The sequence below is a fragment of the Carlito syrichta genome, unplaced genomic scaffold (assembly GCF_000164805.1).
Source record: "Carlito syrichta isolate Samal-C Ts95f unplaced genomic scaffold, Tarsius_syrichta-2.0.1 Scaffold315781, whole genome shotgun sequence".
NCBI lineage: Eukaryota > Metazoa > Chordata > Mammalia > Primates > Tarsiidae > Carlito > Carlito syrichta.
This window is the reverse complement of record NW_007259877.1, coordinates 333,340-352,386: the sequence shown is the minus strand read 5'-3', so window position 1 is coordinate 352,386 and position 19,047 is coordinate 333,340. Positions and strand designations below refer to the sequence as shown.

General features: G+C 42.5%; 1 protein-coding gene across 2 annotated transcripts in view; it reads left to right on the top strand.

Annotated features, from left to right (window-relative positions):
* KCNJ6 (potassium voltage-gated channel subfamily J member 6) overlaps positions 1-19,047 on the top strand; it is a 280,916-nt gene that overhangs the window by 189,607 nt on the left and 72,262 nt on the right. For both annotated transcript variants that reach the window (XM_008073236.2, XM_021706557.1), the window contains exon 3: positions 305-1,225. In XM_008073236.2, the coding sequence (XP_008071427.1) occupies positions 305-1,225 (921 nt within the window). The remainder of the gene's footprint in view (positions 1-304; positions 1,226-19,047) is intronic.

Here is a 19,047-nt window from a genome sequence, read left to right as displayed (position 1 = left end):
AAAAAAAAAAAAAAAAAAACACATGATGTTAAAAGATTTTGTGGCGCCACATTACTAACTGTCCTGGACCGCATCAGCCCACTGGCCGTGGGTTGGACAGGCCTGAGCTAGACCAAAGAGCCCAGAAATCCCAATCAACTGGAGACCTATGCAGATGGCCCCAACTAAAACTGGTTTTATCTATTTTGTTTATAGCTACACAAATAGTATTTGGCTTCACTACCCCCTTACAAAGTATGCAATTTCATGATCCTCAAAGAGCCAGCATTTCACACAGTTTCTTTTCTTTTCTCCAAACCACCAGCTAATGTCCTGGAGGGCGACTCTATGGATCAGGATGTTGAGAGTCCCGTGGCCATTCATCAGCCAAAGTTGCCTAAGCAGGCCAGGGACGACCTGCCCAGACACATCAGCCGCGACCGGACCAAGCGAAAAATCCAGAGGTACGTGAGGAAAGACGGCAAGTGCAACGTCCATCACGGCAACGTGAGGGAGACCTACCGCTACCTGACCGACATCTTCACCACCTTGGTCGACCTGAAGTGGAGATTCAACCTGTTGATTTTCGTCATGGTTTACACAGTGACATGGCTATTTTTTGGGATGATCTGGTGGTTGATTGCATACATTCGAGGAGATATGGACCATATAGAGGACCCCTCCTGGACTCCTTGTGTTACCAACCTCAATGGGTTTGTCTCTGCTTTTTTATTCTCAATAGAGACAGAAACCACCATTGGTTATGGCTACCGGGTCATCACAGACAAGTGCCCGGAGGGAATTATTCTCCTCTTAATCCAGTCTGTGTTGGGGTCCATTGTCAATGCATTCATGGTGGGATGCATGTTTGTAAAAATATCTCAACCCAAGAAGAGGGCAGAGACCCTGGTCTTTTCCACCCATGCGGTGATCTCCATGCGGGACGGGAAACTGTGCCTGATGTTCCGGGTAGGGGACCTTAGGAATTCCCACATCGTGGAGGCTTCTATCAGAGCCAAGTTGATCAAATCCAAACAGACCTCAGAGGGGGAGTTCATCCCCTTGAACCAAACGGATATCAACGTAGGGTACTACACGGGGGATGACCGTCTGTTTCTGGTGTCACCACTGATCATTAGTCACGAAATTAACCAACAGAGTCCTTTCTGGGAGATCTCCAAAGCCCAACTGCCCAAAGAGGAACTGGAAATTGTGGTCATCCTGGAAGGAATGGTGGAAGCCACAGGTAAGGCATGTTACATCCTAAGATATCTGTGGGATAGATGCTCATTTTAAACTGGACTGACGTTCTTATTTACTACAAGATAAAGAATACTGACTCTCACTCACTACTGACATTTCCTTGCTTCATGAAATAGTATGCCTTTGTGTTCCATAACCTGAAGTATATCTGCCAAGAAGTCTAGCCATTTAGATTTGAAAAGCTGTTTAGAAAACAAATTAATGAACAATGAAGAATCACCTTACAATGTATTATAAATTTCCAAATATTTACCTAAATTAACATTTGATCTGTCTCTGAAGCACTTTTCAAATGGCTTTAAAAATGCTGATTTAAATAATTGAGGTTATTTATTACCAAGTTAAAGGGAGGAACTTAAGCTTTTCACAGAAAGCCTGACAAACTGCTTTAATAAAAATGCAATTTCACTCATTCTTTGGGAGTCATTTGCAAGACCCACAGCATTGGTTTTTCTTTTGTATCAAGTGAGCATTTAGTATCTCTCCATACTCTGCCTATTGAACCCGCCCCCTAGAGACATAATGCTGCAGACCTTGTAAATAACTATGGCAGGAAATAAAAAGATTGAGGATTCATTCATCTTAATTCTATTGACCCTTCTGCTGTTACCGGCTAATCATTTGTGTGTTCTAGAGAAGATAATCTGTCCTTAAAATGGAGAAAATGATCTACTTTTATTGAAGTTTTCACTCATATCTGAACTTTACACATATGACACATCCAAAGAACAAAGCAGGTTCTGCTCATATTTATCTGTAACAGTCCACAAAATAGAGCCATCAGCTCTGACTGAGATAATAATGTCTCCCAGGAAAAGTATAACTAGAACCTTAATTCATTAATTCAATCACTGTTCTTCTGAATTATCAATATTAACCTTGGGTCCTCTTCTGTGATACAATCTTCTCTTTTGTGCTTTTAAGTCTTCAACTTGAAGTTCAGGGTTGGTTTATATCAGGGGTGTCCAACCCATTGGCTTCCCTGGGCCGCATCGAGTAAAGAGGAATTGTCTTGGGCTGCACATAAATTATATAATATAGTTCGTATATATACCTAATAAGACTTTTTATTATAAAGTTTAGAAAAACGAGAACAATGTAAAACTAGTGAGAAATTTTTACCTTGTTTTTGTAGAACTAATCTATCAATGTCTGGTTTGATGGAGTTGGTCGCAATTCTTAGTAAGTTCTCAAGGTGCTCATGAGAAACTTTTGTTCTTCATGTTCATAATTAAAAACAGTTGCTCATAAATGTATGTGCTGCCAAAAAGCAATGTCATGAATAAGGTGTGATTGTGAACTTTGAAAATGGAACTATACATAGGGACAGGAAAAAAATAAATGCTAAAAAACACATGATGTTAAAAGATTTTGTCAGGCCACATTACTAGCCATCCTGGGCCGCATGGACATGCCTGGTTTATATGGTTCGAAAATGCATGACCAATAGGTCAGCCCCAGATTCTTCATCTGCCTGTAACACGTGACCTAATCCTGGTCATCCCTTTCAGAGAAAAGTCATTGGCCCCATGTATCTATCTCCCTGTACCCAATAGGCATTGTACCTCTGACAAATGTCTCTTATGGTGATGTAAGTTTCCACAGTAGGTTTGTTGTGGTGGTGGTGGTGGTGGTGGTGGTGGTGGTGGTGGTGGTTTTAATAGCTTTAAGAGGTACAAATGGTTTTTGATTGCCTGGATGCATTGTATAGTGGCGAAGAAATCTGTGTTTTAAGTGTACCCATCACTTCTATCTGTGCACATTGTACCTGACGGGTAACTTTCATCCCTCCCCCCACTTCCCAGCAGTAGGTTTTTTACATGCAGCAAACAATGAAAACGTGAGTGAAGGGGTTTGCGTGAAGCTCAATGGTAAGAGTGCTTTAAAGAATAACAAAATAACTGTTGTGAAATACTAAATAAGTGCTGGGATGTTAACAGGGCTTTCTGTACCTTGAGCCTGATTTTGGAGTGCACTTGCAAAGTAATAGATGGCGTGGGAGGGAAGGGGAGAGAAGAGAGAAAGGAAAGAAGAAGGGACGGACAAAGGGTTAGGAGGAAGACAGGAAGGGAGGAAAAGGGCAGGAAGGGGAGGAGAAGAGACGTCCAGAGTGGAGGAAGGGGAGCTCTGTCACTTCCCACAAATGAGAAACTTCTCCAACCTTAGCTGAGCATAGGGACTCTGGATCCCCCTAGTGGTGGCCACTGAGGTACAGCCTCTGACAGCATGAACTGACCACTTACAATGTAGTTTATATTAGCTTCCCACGGTAAATTCCCCCAATAGGACGTGAGAGAGGGCAGTATTGCATCTCTGAGCTCAAGAAGCAAAAACCACTGAACAAGTACCCCCTCTGGTTACTGATGTTAATCCACGCTTCAAACTGCAGGAGCTAAGCTTTATGTTCCCTCAAACCAAAACCCAATCTCAAAAAAAAACAAATGTATCTGGAATAAGCAAGTTATCTTTGTGATGTCCCTGAGTCAGAATTCTCCCTGGGGCAGACCCTGTCTTTCTGATGACAGCTTGTAATGACTGAGCCTTCCCAAAGGGAGAAACCTCGTTTACTTGGTAATTAACAGTGATACTTGCCTCTGAGCACTTGATGGCCTTTCCACAGCTTTCTTAGAGAAAACTGAGTAATTACCAGGAAAAACAATCAAAACTGTTTGTCTCTGTCCCTGAGAAAAGTCACCTACTACTAATTTTACTTTTAAAAATAGCTTTCTAAACTGGGCTCGGTGACTCAGCCTGTAATCCCGCGCCTTTGGGAGGCTGAGGTGAGTGGATTGCCTGAGCCCACGGGTTCGAGACCCGCCTGGGCAACTTGGCAAGACCTTATCTCTACAATAAATTAAAAAAAAAAAAATTAGCCGGGCGTGGTAGCACGCGCCTGTAGTTCCGGCTACTTGGAAGGCTGAGGCGGAAGGCTCGCCGGAGCCCAGCAGGTCGAGGCTGCAGTGGCCAGGAGCAGCCACTGTACTCCAGTCTGGGCAACAGAGCGAGACTCCAACTAAAAAAAAATAAAAATAACTTTCGGATTTTCGAAAATTGTGGAGGGTGTTCTAGAAAGTTCTGGAGATGTCTGGAAGCCGGACATGTCTTGGTCTTTTCCTCATGGGATTTGTACAACTCAGTATCTCCAGTACCTCCAGCACAACTGAACTCTTAAGTTTCTGTGGGATATTTCTTCTTTGTGAATGAAGAACACAACTGGGATTTATGGGCATTAAACAGGTCCTTAGGGAGAAAAATGCTTCAATGTATCAAAGCCACAAGGAGAATAAATGCGGACCAAATACACACTGGAGGAAAACAAATTCACAAGGATCTAGTTATTCATTGTAGTGTGGATGGAAATCAGGAGCCATGAAAGCAGCAAGCTGACACAAAACAGCTTCTGCTGCACTTATTACTTCATTGAAAATGTCTCAGTTGACCTTAAACTCCTATTTTCAGTGATCTCAATGAGCAGGCCTCTCTCAGGGATGAGTCCACGCTGCCATCTCGACACAGTGAGCTCTTCCCATCATGCACATTGTGGGCACATGGCAATCCCAACCTGGCATTTTCCAGGGATCTGAGTTGTCCCTCAGGAGAGTGGCCCCCCCAGCTGAGAGCTCAGGCCCACCTTAGGCTAGTGGATACATTGCATTCTAATGCCAGCTGTATTGCAGAGTCAGTTTCCATTTTTAGAAAACGAAAGTGGGCTCCTTGAAGGCAGGAAGTGAGCCCATCTTCTATGCCTGGAAGGGATCACACCAAAGGGAGACTCACACCCATATAGAACAGACCCATATATTTCTCGGATGGTTCTGACTGGTCCTGCCCGAAGTCAGAGGGTCGTGCCAGGTGACCTTTCGAGAACCTTCCAGTCATGTGGTTCTATTTTTAAAAAGAAATCAGACCCTGGAAAATTCTGACACTAGTCACCCAGACATCTAGGAGTTGGCCGTGTCTCATCTGCAAATATATTTTTAAAGAGGCCCGTTTATGTTCCTGACACATGGGCAATTTTGAGATAGTGGTGTTTACAGAAGGTTTCATAGCTACGTAAACAAACATGCTCAGCAGCTGTGGCAAATGTGCATTAAAATAGTAAAGCATTCATATAGACTGTTATTTATAGAGGGCAAATGGGCCTCGAGGCAAGATGACAGCCACACAGCACTGGGCTTGCTGCCAGTCAGCTCACCACGACAGCCTTGCTGATTGATGAACTTCCACATTTACCCCCAGCGATTATGCAACCATGACAGGCAGCCCTTCCTGACACCTCGGCAAATGGGCACCTCTTTAGGATGAATCCCAGTTAAGGCTCTTGATTATTTACACTCTTTACCATGAGACCTATAAAACTTATACAAAAACAGACCCGACAGTATCATTAACCCTGAACACCCACCATTCAGTACCAGAGATTGTGAATTCATGGTCACACTTGTTTCATCTGAATCCCCACTCACCATCTTCCTCCCAGCATCACATCATTTTATCTGTAAATATTTCAGTATGCATCTCTAAAAGAAAAGGACTCTTTTTAAATCATCACTATGATAATGTTAGAACACCTAAAATAATGACCAATAATTCCTCAAGATCCAACATCTACCAAGTGTTCCAACTTCCGGTTATCTCACAGATTTCATAATTTTTTCATTGTTCACAATTGGCTTGTTTGAATCAGGATCAAAATAAGGTTAACACACACTGTGAATGGCTGAGATCTCTTGTAAGTCTCTTAATCTGTGAGTTCTCCTTCCATCTCTGTTTGACTTTTGTTCTTTTCTGATAAGTTTTTCTTAAAGACGTGAGCTTCCAGAAGATTTAAATACTGAGCCAGATGTTGTGGCTCACACCTGTAATCCCAGCACTTTGAGAGGCTGAGGCAGAAAGATTGCTTGAGCCCAGGAGTTCAAGACCAGCCTGGGCCAAATAGGGAGACCTTGTTTCTACAAAAAAATTAAAAATTAACCAGTCAGCATGTGCCTGTAGTCCCGGCTATTTGGGAGGCTAAGGCAGAAGAATGTCCTGAGCCCAGGAGGTCAAGACTGTGGAGAACCATAATTGTTCCATTGCACTTCAGCCTGGGCAACAGAGTAAAGCCTCGACACACACACACACACACACACACACACACACACACACAAATTTAAGTGCTGTATAGAAAACTGAGGAAAATGGAGGACGAAACATACTCGATAACACTGTATAGACAGGGAAGCAGGAAGGACTGACTGTTCAGAGGTTGCCATCTGTGGATTATGCAGGAGGATGGCCAGTGTTTATGAGAACTAGGCGAAGGCAACCTGTCCTTCACCATAGGAAAGCTCATAGCTTACAGGCGTAGCGTTATTCACATGCTGAGAATTTATGCACATAAATCACATCACAGATCATTTTGATTTTTGAATTGGAAGGAATCTTCGCTCATTTTCCTGATGAGGAAATGGAGGCCCAACAAGACCAATGACTGAACCCTAACCCTAAAGTCAGGTAGCCACTGACAGAGCAGAACTTGAAAGCCACGACCATTGATAGTATTGTCCAGCACTCTGTGTTCAGTGCCCTTGCATCATGAGTGCTGCTGGTTCGTGAAGATTCTGAAAGAGAAATGCACCCAGAAAGACAATTGGTATTTACTGTGCTGAAGACTGGTATTAATGTGCTGTCTTCACTTTTCTCCCAACATTAGTTCCTTTTTTTCTCTGAGGTTCCTCTATTGGTTTCCAAATGTTAGCAACTCATTTTAAAATTATTTATACATTAAAGAGAAAAATAAAATAAGAAAATTAAAAATAAAATAGAGTTATGTAGGCATTCACATGAATTTTTATCAACATGTGAGATGTGCCATGAAGCAGTTCTGAAATTGAAATTAAATAACCATTGTCCAGAAAAATATCCCTGGATGAATGTGATTCTCTGCCAGGTCTGATTTCCAAGTACCATTTTTCTTTGCTGTAATCAAAATGCCACTCTACTATAATAGGGAAGAATATGAGATTACAGAGTTTAAAAGATACGATGGTTAAGGGTTAACATCACAGGGATCTTAAGTTGTGTCTAGTATTGATATTTCATAGACACTACATTTTTCAAATCTTATTTTCTCCTTGTGATACATTACTGCTAATACTGCCATTGGCAAGCTGTTATCTCCAGATTCACCACTTTTCTCTTAAGAGCTATAAACCCAACTACCTAGTCTGGAAAAAGAGTTAATTGATGAGATCTAAAATGCTAAGAACTTGAGTGAAACTCTATATAGAGATATCGTCTCAATAAATGTCTATAAGAAATGATATTTTTAATTCAGATTTCCTAGGTCAAAATCTGTCATTCAGTAAATCAAGAAATTCAACTTTCTTTTCTTTTTTGAGTATTAAGTCCAATTCATTTATTCAGGGCTTCCTTCCAAAATGTCTGCCTCAATATATTATACACCAGTAGTGCCACTGGCTGAGTAAAAACTGATAACAGCTGCTCCCCAAATATGGTTAACTCTCTATAATCCTCAACAGCTTGGGGACACTGTGTTCTGATTCACCAAATGTCCTAACAATCTAATGGGGGTTGTTGTAGAGAGTAGATAGTCTTAAACTTTTCTACCACTCCTTCCAGCTGGAAGAATACTTTAAGAGATATATCATTATAACTCTATTAAACACCCCCCATAATTTATAAGGCAAGGCATCAAGTTTGCCATATGTTACTATGACTGCAAAGACAAAATATTGCTCACTATTGGAACACCAGTACCAGAAAATGTAATGATCTTCCTTCTCCAAATGGGCCATGAGAAGCCACTAACATATATGCTCAATAGAAGTCAGTGATTGTCTTCCAATATGCCCAATGTAGAATTCAAATCCAAGATAAAATTGGACTAGCATCTAAAAGTTAGCTTAGACCCAAACTCATCTTGGAAAGAAAATAGCACCATTCAAATTGGAAATGAGTGTCAAACCATGGGAAGCCTCTAATTAGCATATCCTTAAATAAATAAAGTTTTATTATTTCCTAGGGCATTCGGTAATATGAGTGCTGACAGCAGGTTGCCAGTGAAGCAGTTCTGCCCGACAATTCCTAATGATCAGAAGAGAAACACTGGGGAAAGCCCTATAAATTATTCACACACACCACACACACACACACACACACACACAAATGTACACATAAACACACACACAAACACACAGAGACACACAAGCACACACAGACACACATACATACACACACAGACACAGAGAAACACACAGAAACTCAGAGAAACACACAGACACTCATGCACACTTGCATACACAGACTCACAGACACACATCTGCTAAAGAGCTTGGCTCCTGAGGTGCTGTTCTTCAGTTAACCATTGCTTCGCTGTCGCACACCCACCCACTCACAATCTTGTTTGTTAATTACTCAGTAAGAATCTTTTTCAAAAGCAACCTCTCTCCACCATAGCTCAGCTCAGCTGTACCTCTGTGTGTCACTGGTAGCATCACACCATCCAAGATTCAAACCATAGCAGCTCCCTTCACTGGGTTACATACCTCTGTCTGTCTTGGTCTTTTCAACTCTGAAATGGGAACACTAATGGCACCTACCTCATAGGGGACCACTCAACTTCCCCAATTCCATTGGAGCAGATCGCTTCTTCCCCGCACTCTACACAGGCGAAAACAATACAGAGCAAGGCTTTGCGGGGTTGGAGGCCAGGCAGTCGGGGGGCCCAATTCCAGCAAGCAACATTGTCCCAAGGACCTTGCTGCTGGTACCACACAGAATGACAAGTGACTCCCTTCTGACACCACTCTGAATAGTCAAAGCAGCAAGTGTTAACCTGTGAGCACCAAGACACACAAGGCACAAGCGCAACGAGAGGGGAAAAGCAGCCTTGCCTCTGCCCGGCTGCCTACCATGAATTCCGGATCAATGGGATCTGAATTAATGAGGATTGCTGGACTCAGTCAGAAGGGACTTTGCATTCCTATAGATAGTAACATCTCATCATTACAATTTCTGCAGAAAGTGGACATGAATGTAGATTACTCTCAGGTCTTCTGAGGCAACCACTTGGTAAGGACAAGACTAATACTTTGCATTTGAAAATAATATTTCTGCTGGGCTTGGTGGCTCAGCCTGTAATCCCAGCGCTTTGGGAGGCTGAGGTGAGTGGATTGCCTGAGCCCGTGGGTTCGAGACCCGCCTGGGCAGCGAGACCTCATCTCTACAATAAATCAAACAATCAGCCGGGCGTGGTAGCACGTGCCTGTAGTTCTAGCTACTTGGACGGCTGAGGTAGAAGGATCGCTGGAGCCCAGCAGGTCGAGGCTACAGTGGTCGGGAACTCCAGTCTGGGCAACAGAGTGAGACTCCAACTCAAAAAAAAAAAGAAAGAAAAGAATATTTCTATGTTTCCATTTCCCTTCCAGGATTTTTCATAAGAATTCTGAGGTATCATCTGATATCCCAATTTAGAAAATGCATTTTTGTGCTGTTAACTAAATAATATTTACTTATGTAAAAAGTCTGATGGATACTTCTACTTTAAAGTATAGATATGCTTCAACAAATTAAACAGCAAATGTGAATTTCTGAGTAGCCAATTTTCTTATTCTCTGTTTACAAAGGAGTGATAGAGATACTGTATTGGTCTGCCTTGGCTAAGTTATGCTGCAGTAACAAACAACCCCAGGGTCTTAAAACAGTCAAGGATTATTTCTCATTTACACTTCGTGTCAGTGGCAGCTCTGCTCACAGCCTATTTACTCCAAGGTGCAGACTGAAGGAGCAGCCCCCATGTAGGACACACTGTTCTCAGGTCAGAGGGAAAAAAAGATGTGGCAAAACACTTGCTTTTGCTCACAGTTTATTAGTCACAGCAAGTCATACGGAAGTGCTTGATGTCAACAAAATGGGGAAATACAATTCTCTCACAGGAACTAAAAACAAGCAATTGAGAGCAGTAATTTCACTCTACCACAGATTGCCTAGTGTCTTGAAAACCAACAACCAAGTTGAAAACTTTTTGTGATTTAGCGTTTGAAACGTGTGGTAATCATGGGTATTCTCCAGAAATGTCCAGCTTTCATCCTTCCAGACACAGATTACATTTCCCTGTACCTGTTGAACATGACCATGTGACTCAATAGCCTTATCAGAAACTCTACAAGTCAATGTGTGATGCTGCCTTCCCACTTCTAGGGTTCTCATGAAAGCACATGCCACAGTGAAGCTTCAGGCCTCCTAGATCTTGATTGGCGTTCAAGAGCAAACACACTGCAAGTTACTTGGGACATGTGTAATGACTGACAAATGACCTTGTGTTGTGTTAAGTCACTGAAATTTGAGTTGTTTGTTACTACGGTAAAACCTAGCCTGTCTTGCCTGATATAAAATGTCACATTAACATTTTGACAAGTTGACTATTGTATACCACCAACGTACTTGACTTGCCAGGAAATGAACTTATAGCTAGCTACTTTGCAGAGCTTCTTCTTTAAATTCTCCCTTCACTGGTTAAGACTTTCTGGTCAGACAAATTCAAATTCTCTCTCCACTTTTCACTATGCCTGTGACTGAGCACATCACATTCTTAACTTCACCAAACCTTTTTTATAACCATTCTGAAAAAATGGGAATGAAACTTGTACCTACAGAAAGACCCATGAGATAATATGTGCAAATTCTTCATCATGGGGCCTGGTGCATAGTAGGTGCTCAATCAATTAAGAAAATGACTCTACGGTTCTATGAATCACACAGTTTTTATAGCTGTCATTCATGTGGTGCCTACTGGATGCCAATTACCTTATTTGATGCTTTGCATGGGTGATTTTTAATTTCCAAAATAATTTTGTATTAAAGGACCATCCCCATGGATGAGCAAATGAAGAAGTTAACTCTTGGGGGTAGGGGGTTTGAAGAGGAGAGTAACTTGGCCAAAGTCACCCAACTGGTGAAGTAGTAAAGTTAGAATGCAGTCTCAAGGCTACCCACCTCCCCAGTCCATCTGCGCCAGGGCCTCTCTAGATGAGCCTAGTACGCAAATCCTAGCACACTTGAAAATCTCCAAAGTAGTAGTTATTGATTAGAGCTCATTAATGCACTAACAGTTGTGGCTCCCTGATATTATCTCTTGATTACTGGCCTTGGCTTCCCAACCAGGCTCCCCTTGCTGACTGCTGGAGGCAGACAGGGCTGATCCTCTCTTGCATAACAGCTGGCATCGAATCTCTTGAAAGGGCAGCTTCCTGGCTCGCACTCTCCAATTCTACCTAATTCACTGTTATCAGGTGACTGTGCCAGTTGAAGTTCTGGGTTAGCACCATCCAAAATGGCCTGGTACCGTGCCAAGTATAACCCAAAGTACAACCAAGCGGTCAGCTTACAAACCCTTAGGGAAGGAAAAAATAAAGTTTAACATTGAAAAGGAAAAATCAATTTTGACTCTGAACTCCCTGCCAGAAAGCACTATAATAAAAAGATATAGTCATGGATTAGCCTACTTAAATCCTGCTGGGGTTTCCACGTCACTGTAAAACATTCAACAAGACCCTTTTGAGGGGACGATGATGATAGTGATGATGACGACAATTCTCTCATCACTGGGGCCGTTCTTGGACTATTTTGAAGTATCTGCTAAATAAATACACTTCCTTTTACATTTTCTCAAGCATGTTTTATATAGGGTGAATATTAATAGAAATTGTGAAAGCTGATGGATAATAGAGAGGTTGGTGGGTAGTGAGAGTAGAGAAGAACATACAATAGGAAACACTGAGGAGACAAGACAGTAAATATTGAGTCTAAAAGAGTCTAAGATTGCCAGGCACAGTGGCTCATGCCTGTAATCCCAGCACCTTGGGAGGCATAGGCAAGAGGATTGCCTGAGCGCAGGAATTCAAGACCAGGGCAACTGAGCGAGATCTCATCTCTACTAATTCCAGCTACTTGGAAGACTGAGGCAGAAGGATCGCCTGAGCCTAGCAGATTGAGGCTGTCGTAGCCATGATCGTGCCACTGCTCTCCAGCCTGGACAACAGAGTGAGACTCCAATTCTAATATAAATAAATAAAAATAAAATAAAATAGACTAAGGCTGCCTTCACGTTGGCCCAAAATTAAGTACATTTAATACAACTCAGAAAGCTAAAGTAGTAATAAAGATACTTAAGGTACTCAGTAATACGGACTGTCTCTTCCCACCCCCCTAAACAAAGTGGCAGAACGTGAACAAAATGTTTTTAGGGGAACAAAAATGCTACTGGTGCATGATTCCTATAGATGTTCTTAAGTATTCACAAAGTCCAACAAACAGCAAGAGAGATTTCCAAATATCTCCCTGTGTCCTTCCAGCATCATTCCTTTGGTTCCCCCAAAGGTATCTCAGCACATTCAACCTGGCCTGCAGACCTTGTGTCACCCCATAGCCCCCAAGGAAGGGGAAGAGAAAGGTCACATTTTTTAAGTCAACAACAAACAGATCATGACTATGTGTGGGGAGGAAGCCAACTTGGTCAACCACCAACAAACCAGGCCACAAGCAGGGAAGGGCAGGGCTGGAGGTTGCAATACAGCATCACCACCTCCACTGCTGTGAAGGTCTGGCACAGAGTCACACTCTAGGTTTGGTGGATGAATTAGCACAAGCGTCACCTGAGGCTGGAAATTTCAGTTCTTGACATTGAAGAGATTCACCATGGGCACTTTGAGTTCCCATGTCTGCAAGGCTAGGTGTCTTCTCCTGCCACATGGAAAGGTAGAATGACAGAGCAGCATCTTTTTCCTTAAGTGCAGTCTATGCATAGTCCACCAGGTGCAAAGAGACAGCTCATAAACTATGAGAACCATAACCCAGGAAGATGGCAGTCCAGTGGGGAGGGGGCAGAGAGGGTATTCGACATTTTATGCATTTGCCTTCAAGGACTACTTGTCACATGTCCCACCCTTGGGTCTCTTCTTAGGCTGAAACAAAACCCACAGATGGATCCAAGGAGTATGCATTCATATTTAAATGGTTAATCTGTTTATCTTCCTACCCACCAAAGTGGGTAATTCCCACTTTCTTCTCTTTCTTCAGTCTTCCAACACCAAATCCCCTTACATAACACATGTAGTTGAGAAACTAAAAGCAATCAGACCAGAACCCTGACATCTTCTCCCAGCATATCTCCCACCCTATCTTTCTATCTTTCTTGCTGCCTCTCACAGGGGAACACTGTTCCATCAAAGACCATCTCTGGATCCTACCCCTCAGCCTACTTAAAGATTTCTAGACTGAAACCATGTTCTTTCTTTCTCCATCACCAGCTCTTTTCCTAATTGTTCACTTGCACCAATATAAAAACATTTCCGAATATCTACCATCTCAGAGAACTAGTAAACAGAAACAAAACTCCTCTTCTCCTGGCTCCATGTCCCTTTCTTGTACAATCTCATGTCTCAGCTCTCCTTCCTACATAACTTCTAGGAAGAAGTCTATCATCTTCATTGCCACTTTCTTGTTTCCTGTCTCAACTGAGCTTCCGTTCCCCCACAGCAATGAAACTCACTGACAGTGTCCATCCTGCCAGCTCCAAAGGCCATGGCTCTGTCTCTGTCTTCTCTGGCCTCTCCTCATCATTAGCACAGTTGACCATAGCCTCCCCATCCAACAGTTTCTTCCCTGGCATTCATGACAGCACTGCTTCTGCTTCCATTCTACCTCAGTAAGAGCACCTTTCCATTCTCCTCTGCAAGCTATTTCTCCTCTTCCCAAAATGCCTCAGAGTCCATTCCATCTGGGGTCCTAGTCTCCATTTTCCCCTCTCAGCAACTTCAGCCAGGCCCTTGGTTTTAATTACCACCTTTCCCTACCTTTGGTCCTAACCTCTCCCCTGAGCTCTGCACTAAAAGATCCAAGTGCATCCTTGGCATCCCACTTTAGATGCCTAAGAAGATGTACAACCAATGTGGTCAAAGAAGAAACTAGAAACTTCCCAGCTCCCCTGGAGTCTGTTCCCCTCTCCTTCTTCCCCAAGTTTATAAATGTTATCATCAACCATACGGCGGTTCAGGTCAAAAACTGCAGCATCATCCTAGATTCATCTCATTGCCATGGAAGACGTATGGGTATTACTTCCAAAACACGTCTGTCTTTATGGCTACCACTTCAAATTAAATTGTCATACTGTGGAGGCAATGGTATTCAGCTGGCCCTGCAAATGACCACCCTGCAAAAGCCCCATTTGTCACATACTGCCAAAGCATGTCTTAATAAGACATGAATCAGAGCAAGTAACTTCCCTTGCTTCAGACCCTCCTACGGATTTTCCACTTGGAAAATCCAGATGCCTTGCCATGACCTATCAGACCCCTCTGCTTGGCCCCTGCCTGCTTGTCTGCTCTTACCTCCAACCTCTTTCCCTCCTGACTCCTGCGGTAGCCATGTGAGTTTTCAGTTCTGAGCTCAGAGATCTTGCTCTGGAAGGCTTTCCCTGGCCACCCAATAGAAACTAGCCATCGATCACTGTGCATCATGCTGTGTGGTGCTCATCACCAGCTGACATTATCTTGTTAATCATGACTATTAGAACGTAAGCTCTGTGAGTGAAATCCCTTGTCTTTCTCATTGCTATACTCCCAGGACCTAGAACAGTTCCTGGACCATAAAAGATATTTGATAAGTATGCAGGTATAGAGTAAAAGAATGAAAGAATGAATGAGCAACATGTCCTATGTGGTCACAAACCAGATTGGTAGCTTCACACAGAAAATCTGGAGTCATTCAAATTCAGCAAAAATAAATAAAAATCAACCTTGCCTTAGTCACCCTGAAGCCTATACCTTCTAGTATTGGGAATAACTCCATGGAACCAGTTCCAACCACCTCCTCCCAGTCTCTTTCAAGGCTGTCTTTCTCTACCTGCCATTTAAAATCTCAGTAGCTCCCGAGGGCTCTGTCCTGGGCCCACATTGCTTCCTTTCAGCATATCTTCCTAGAGCAATCTATCCCCACCACTGGGCATCAACTCCATCTCTGTGCAGGTTCCCACAGGCACAGCCCCCACCTCTTTCCTGAGCTATACACCTAGCCAGCTAACTGTGTCCTGACATCTCCATCTGGTTGGCTCTGGGGTTCTTTAAACATAAATTGACCTAAACTTAGACCTGCCCTGTATTGCGCACCTTGATGAATGTTTGTCTCTTAGTTGCCCAGGTCGAAAACCTGATTGTCCTCTTCCTTGTGCTCTGCAGCCCATCTCATTCCCCAAGCCCTGGGCAGCTAGACCATAGGCTCCCTTATGCAAATGAGGAAAAGGCATCTCTCCTGGAGACACTGTACTGCCATCTGCTGGGAAATTTGTGTAATAAATAAATATATCAATCTGTACCCCTTAGATACAGTGTACATCTTAGTGCAGTGAGTATGTACCTGCACAACCATATGTGGCAGCCTTGGATAAGCTTATCCATTCCATCTTGTACCTGTCCCTAGTATCCAAACATCCTCTCCTCTCCAGCATCTTGGCTACTTCACTGATTCAAGCCCTCCCCCTGGACTATGATGATGTTTCCATACTGGTCTTCCTAACTGTAATCTCACATATTTGAAATTCCCTCCTCACAGTTGTCAGAATAAAATTTGTAACATGCAAATTCCATCCCTCACTCCCCAGTTCACACATTCCCAGTAGGTTCTGAGGAGCTAAAGAATAAAGACCAACTTTAGCATGTCACAGGCATGCCACCTGTCCAGTGTCCTGTCCTTTGCTCCACTACATTGATATGCTGCTAAAATTCCTGAACACACCATGGGTTGCTTAAACTCTGGTCTACACACGTGCTATGACATCATCTCTGCCTAGAATATCCTTTCCATTTACCTTTCCAATAACTCCTACTCCTTCACCAAATCTCCCTGCAAATGTTGCCTCTTATGGAAACTTCCTGATTGCATAAACCTCCCAGACTCAAATGTCCTCCCGCTCTGCTTCTGGTGCATTTCTACAAATCTCCATAATGTCTTGTGGGTAACTGGCCACATGCAGGAATCCCCAGCAAACCCTATATTTTTTAGGACAAATATTATGCCTTTTTTTTTCTATTCCCAAGAAGTAGCACAATCTGGCACATGGTCAGTGCTCAATAAAAAGTAGGAAAAAAATCATTTTTTAAAACAAAGTCTGGCCTTTCTAAATATGTCTCAGCCCCGCTGAAGAATTTCATTTTCACCTGGTACTGTGTTATCTGGGCTGTTCCAGAGGTCAGGGGCAATATTCGACTTCCCTGTGAAGTCTGTCATGTCATTTAATTTAAAAATTAAAGACATGTTTTACTAAGAGAGTCTGTTTATTCTATAAGATCTCCTTCCCCACCCAATATTCAGCATGTTACAAACTCCATCCAACCTTGATACAGAGTTTAAAGGAGAGATGCAAAAGGCAGATTTGTCCCATTGGTCTCCAGATTTCAGTCTCAGAACCACACGAAAGGTTCTGCTGTGTAGGAATATCTCTGTTCCCCTTTTTAGTCCAATGGAGACTCTCTGGGGCCAGGAGATTGAACTCCAGGAACAGCCATCCCTGGAGATTGTCATGCACACCTAATTAGGTGCTCAGAGATTCCCTTTGATGCTTTCTAGTTTCACTGGCAAATCTGCCCTCTGCCAAAGGAACATGCAAGTCTCTCAAAAGAGCAAAATGTGGGAAAAGGTGATCCCTTTCCGTAAGTTTCTAAGGCATCCATAAAGATTTGTCTACCACTATGTAACCCAGGAATGTCCAATCTTTTGACTTCCCTGGGCCACACTGAGTAAAGATAAATGGTCTTGGGCTGCACACAAATTACATAATATAGTTAGTGCATATACATAATAAGACTTCTTTTATTTTTTACATTTTTATTATAAAGTTTAGAAAATGAGAACAATTTAAAATTAGTGGGAATTTTGACCTTGTTTTTGTAAAGTTAATCTACTAACATCTGGTTCAATGGAAGTGGTCACAGTTCTTAGTGAGTTCTCAAGGTGCTCGTCAGAAATGTTTTCCGAATTTTGCTCTTCAGGTGCTTCATAATTGAAAACAGCTGCTCACAAATGTATGCGTTGCCAAAATACAATGTCATGAATTAGGCATGATTGTGAACTTCAAAAATGGAACTTCACAGGGAGTCACAAAGAAAAAACACATCATGTTTAAAGATTTTTGTGGGACCACATTACTAGCTGTCCCAGGCAGTATGTAGCCTGTGGGCTGCAGGTAGGACATGCCTGGTGTAACCCCTCCCCTCTGCAGTTATGAAGCAGGAGTAGTGAGAATGAGGGGTGAGTGTGTTGGACCAGGACTCACCATGATGCCTCTGAAACCTTCTAAAAAGCCTTTGTAAGGTAAAAACTCAACAGGCAAGGGGGCTTAGGCCAAGGTGTGCTCAGTCTGCAGGCAGGGATTTTCCAGAGCCTTCCATGTGCCTGGCATTGTGCAAAGATTAAAAAAAAAAAAGACACAGTGTCCTGAAGGAAATGATGCTTAGAGCAGGGGTTGGGCAAAATATTTAAAGGGCCAGATAGTAAATATTTCAGGCTTTTCAGACTATCAACTCTGCCATATAGCGTGAAAGCAGCCACAGATGATAAATTAAAAATGGGCATGGCTGTGTCCCAGTGAAATCTTATTAGTGGACACATATCATTTTCACATCATAAAGTAATTTTCTTCTTTGGATTTTTTCCAGCTATTTAAAAATATTCAGACCATTTTCAGCCCTTCCCTTTTCTAGTCTGACATAAAAATAAATTACAACACAATGTGAAATGGAATAATGTATAGAAGGAGGACTTTTTATGAATTTTTGTCATTTTATTATTAACCTATGAATATCATCCAAAATTAGAGATGTACTTTTTTTTTTTTTGAGTTGGAGTCTCACTCTGTCGCCCAGACTGGAGTGCAGTGGCCACTCCCGGCCACTGCAGCCTCGACCTGCTGGGCTCCGGCGATCCTTCCGCCTCAGCCTTCCAAGTAGCCAGAATTACAGGCATGTGCTACCACGCCCGGCTGATTTTTTGATCTATTGTAGAGATGAGGTCTCGCTGCCCAGGCGGGTCTCAAACCCGTGGGCTCAGGCAATCCACTCATCTCAGCCTCCCAAAGGCGCAGGATTACAGGCTGAGCCACCGAGCCCGGTTGAGATGTACTTTTAACTTAATTGCACAACACAAAATTATGTTAACAGTAAAAGCCTATTGAAGCTTACCAAAAAGTCATTCGTATATTTTTACATTGCTATATGAACATGTGCTCTCAACTGCTAATAATAAAAGTTATAATGGTTTTAATCCCTATGAAAACCATATTTCAAATGGTTGTTCTAGTTTAGAAAAATTCACACAGTTTTAAAAATGGATTAAATCCATTTTAATCCTAATCTACAAAGAGATTATAAACAGCAAATATAACTGGTAATTTTTCAACACCCTATCAAACTGATGGTAGTATGCACAATTCAAAATTAGGAAAATGAATAAAACTCCAATGGAAGTTCAGGTTTTCACCTATGATGGAAATTGCTTTAAGGTGAATACTTACATTTCAAAGTAGTAATCATACAGCGAAGGAAGACATTTTAAATGAGGGCCTGTGGGAAGCTGGCAAGTGCCCCTTGTACTCCCAACCAGAATGGCACTTCAGTGAGCTCTACAGAACCACTGCCATGAGGCAGCATGGATGGCAGCTCCTTGCAAAAACAGAGCAATCACGGCCCAGGATAAGATGAAATCATCTGCATGAGCACTTCTTGTTTGCACCTCCCTGAATAAGAATATAGT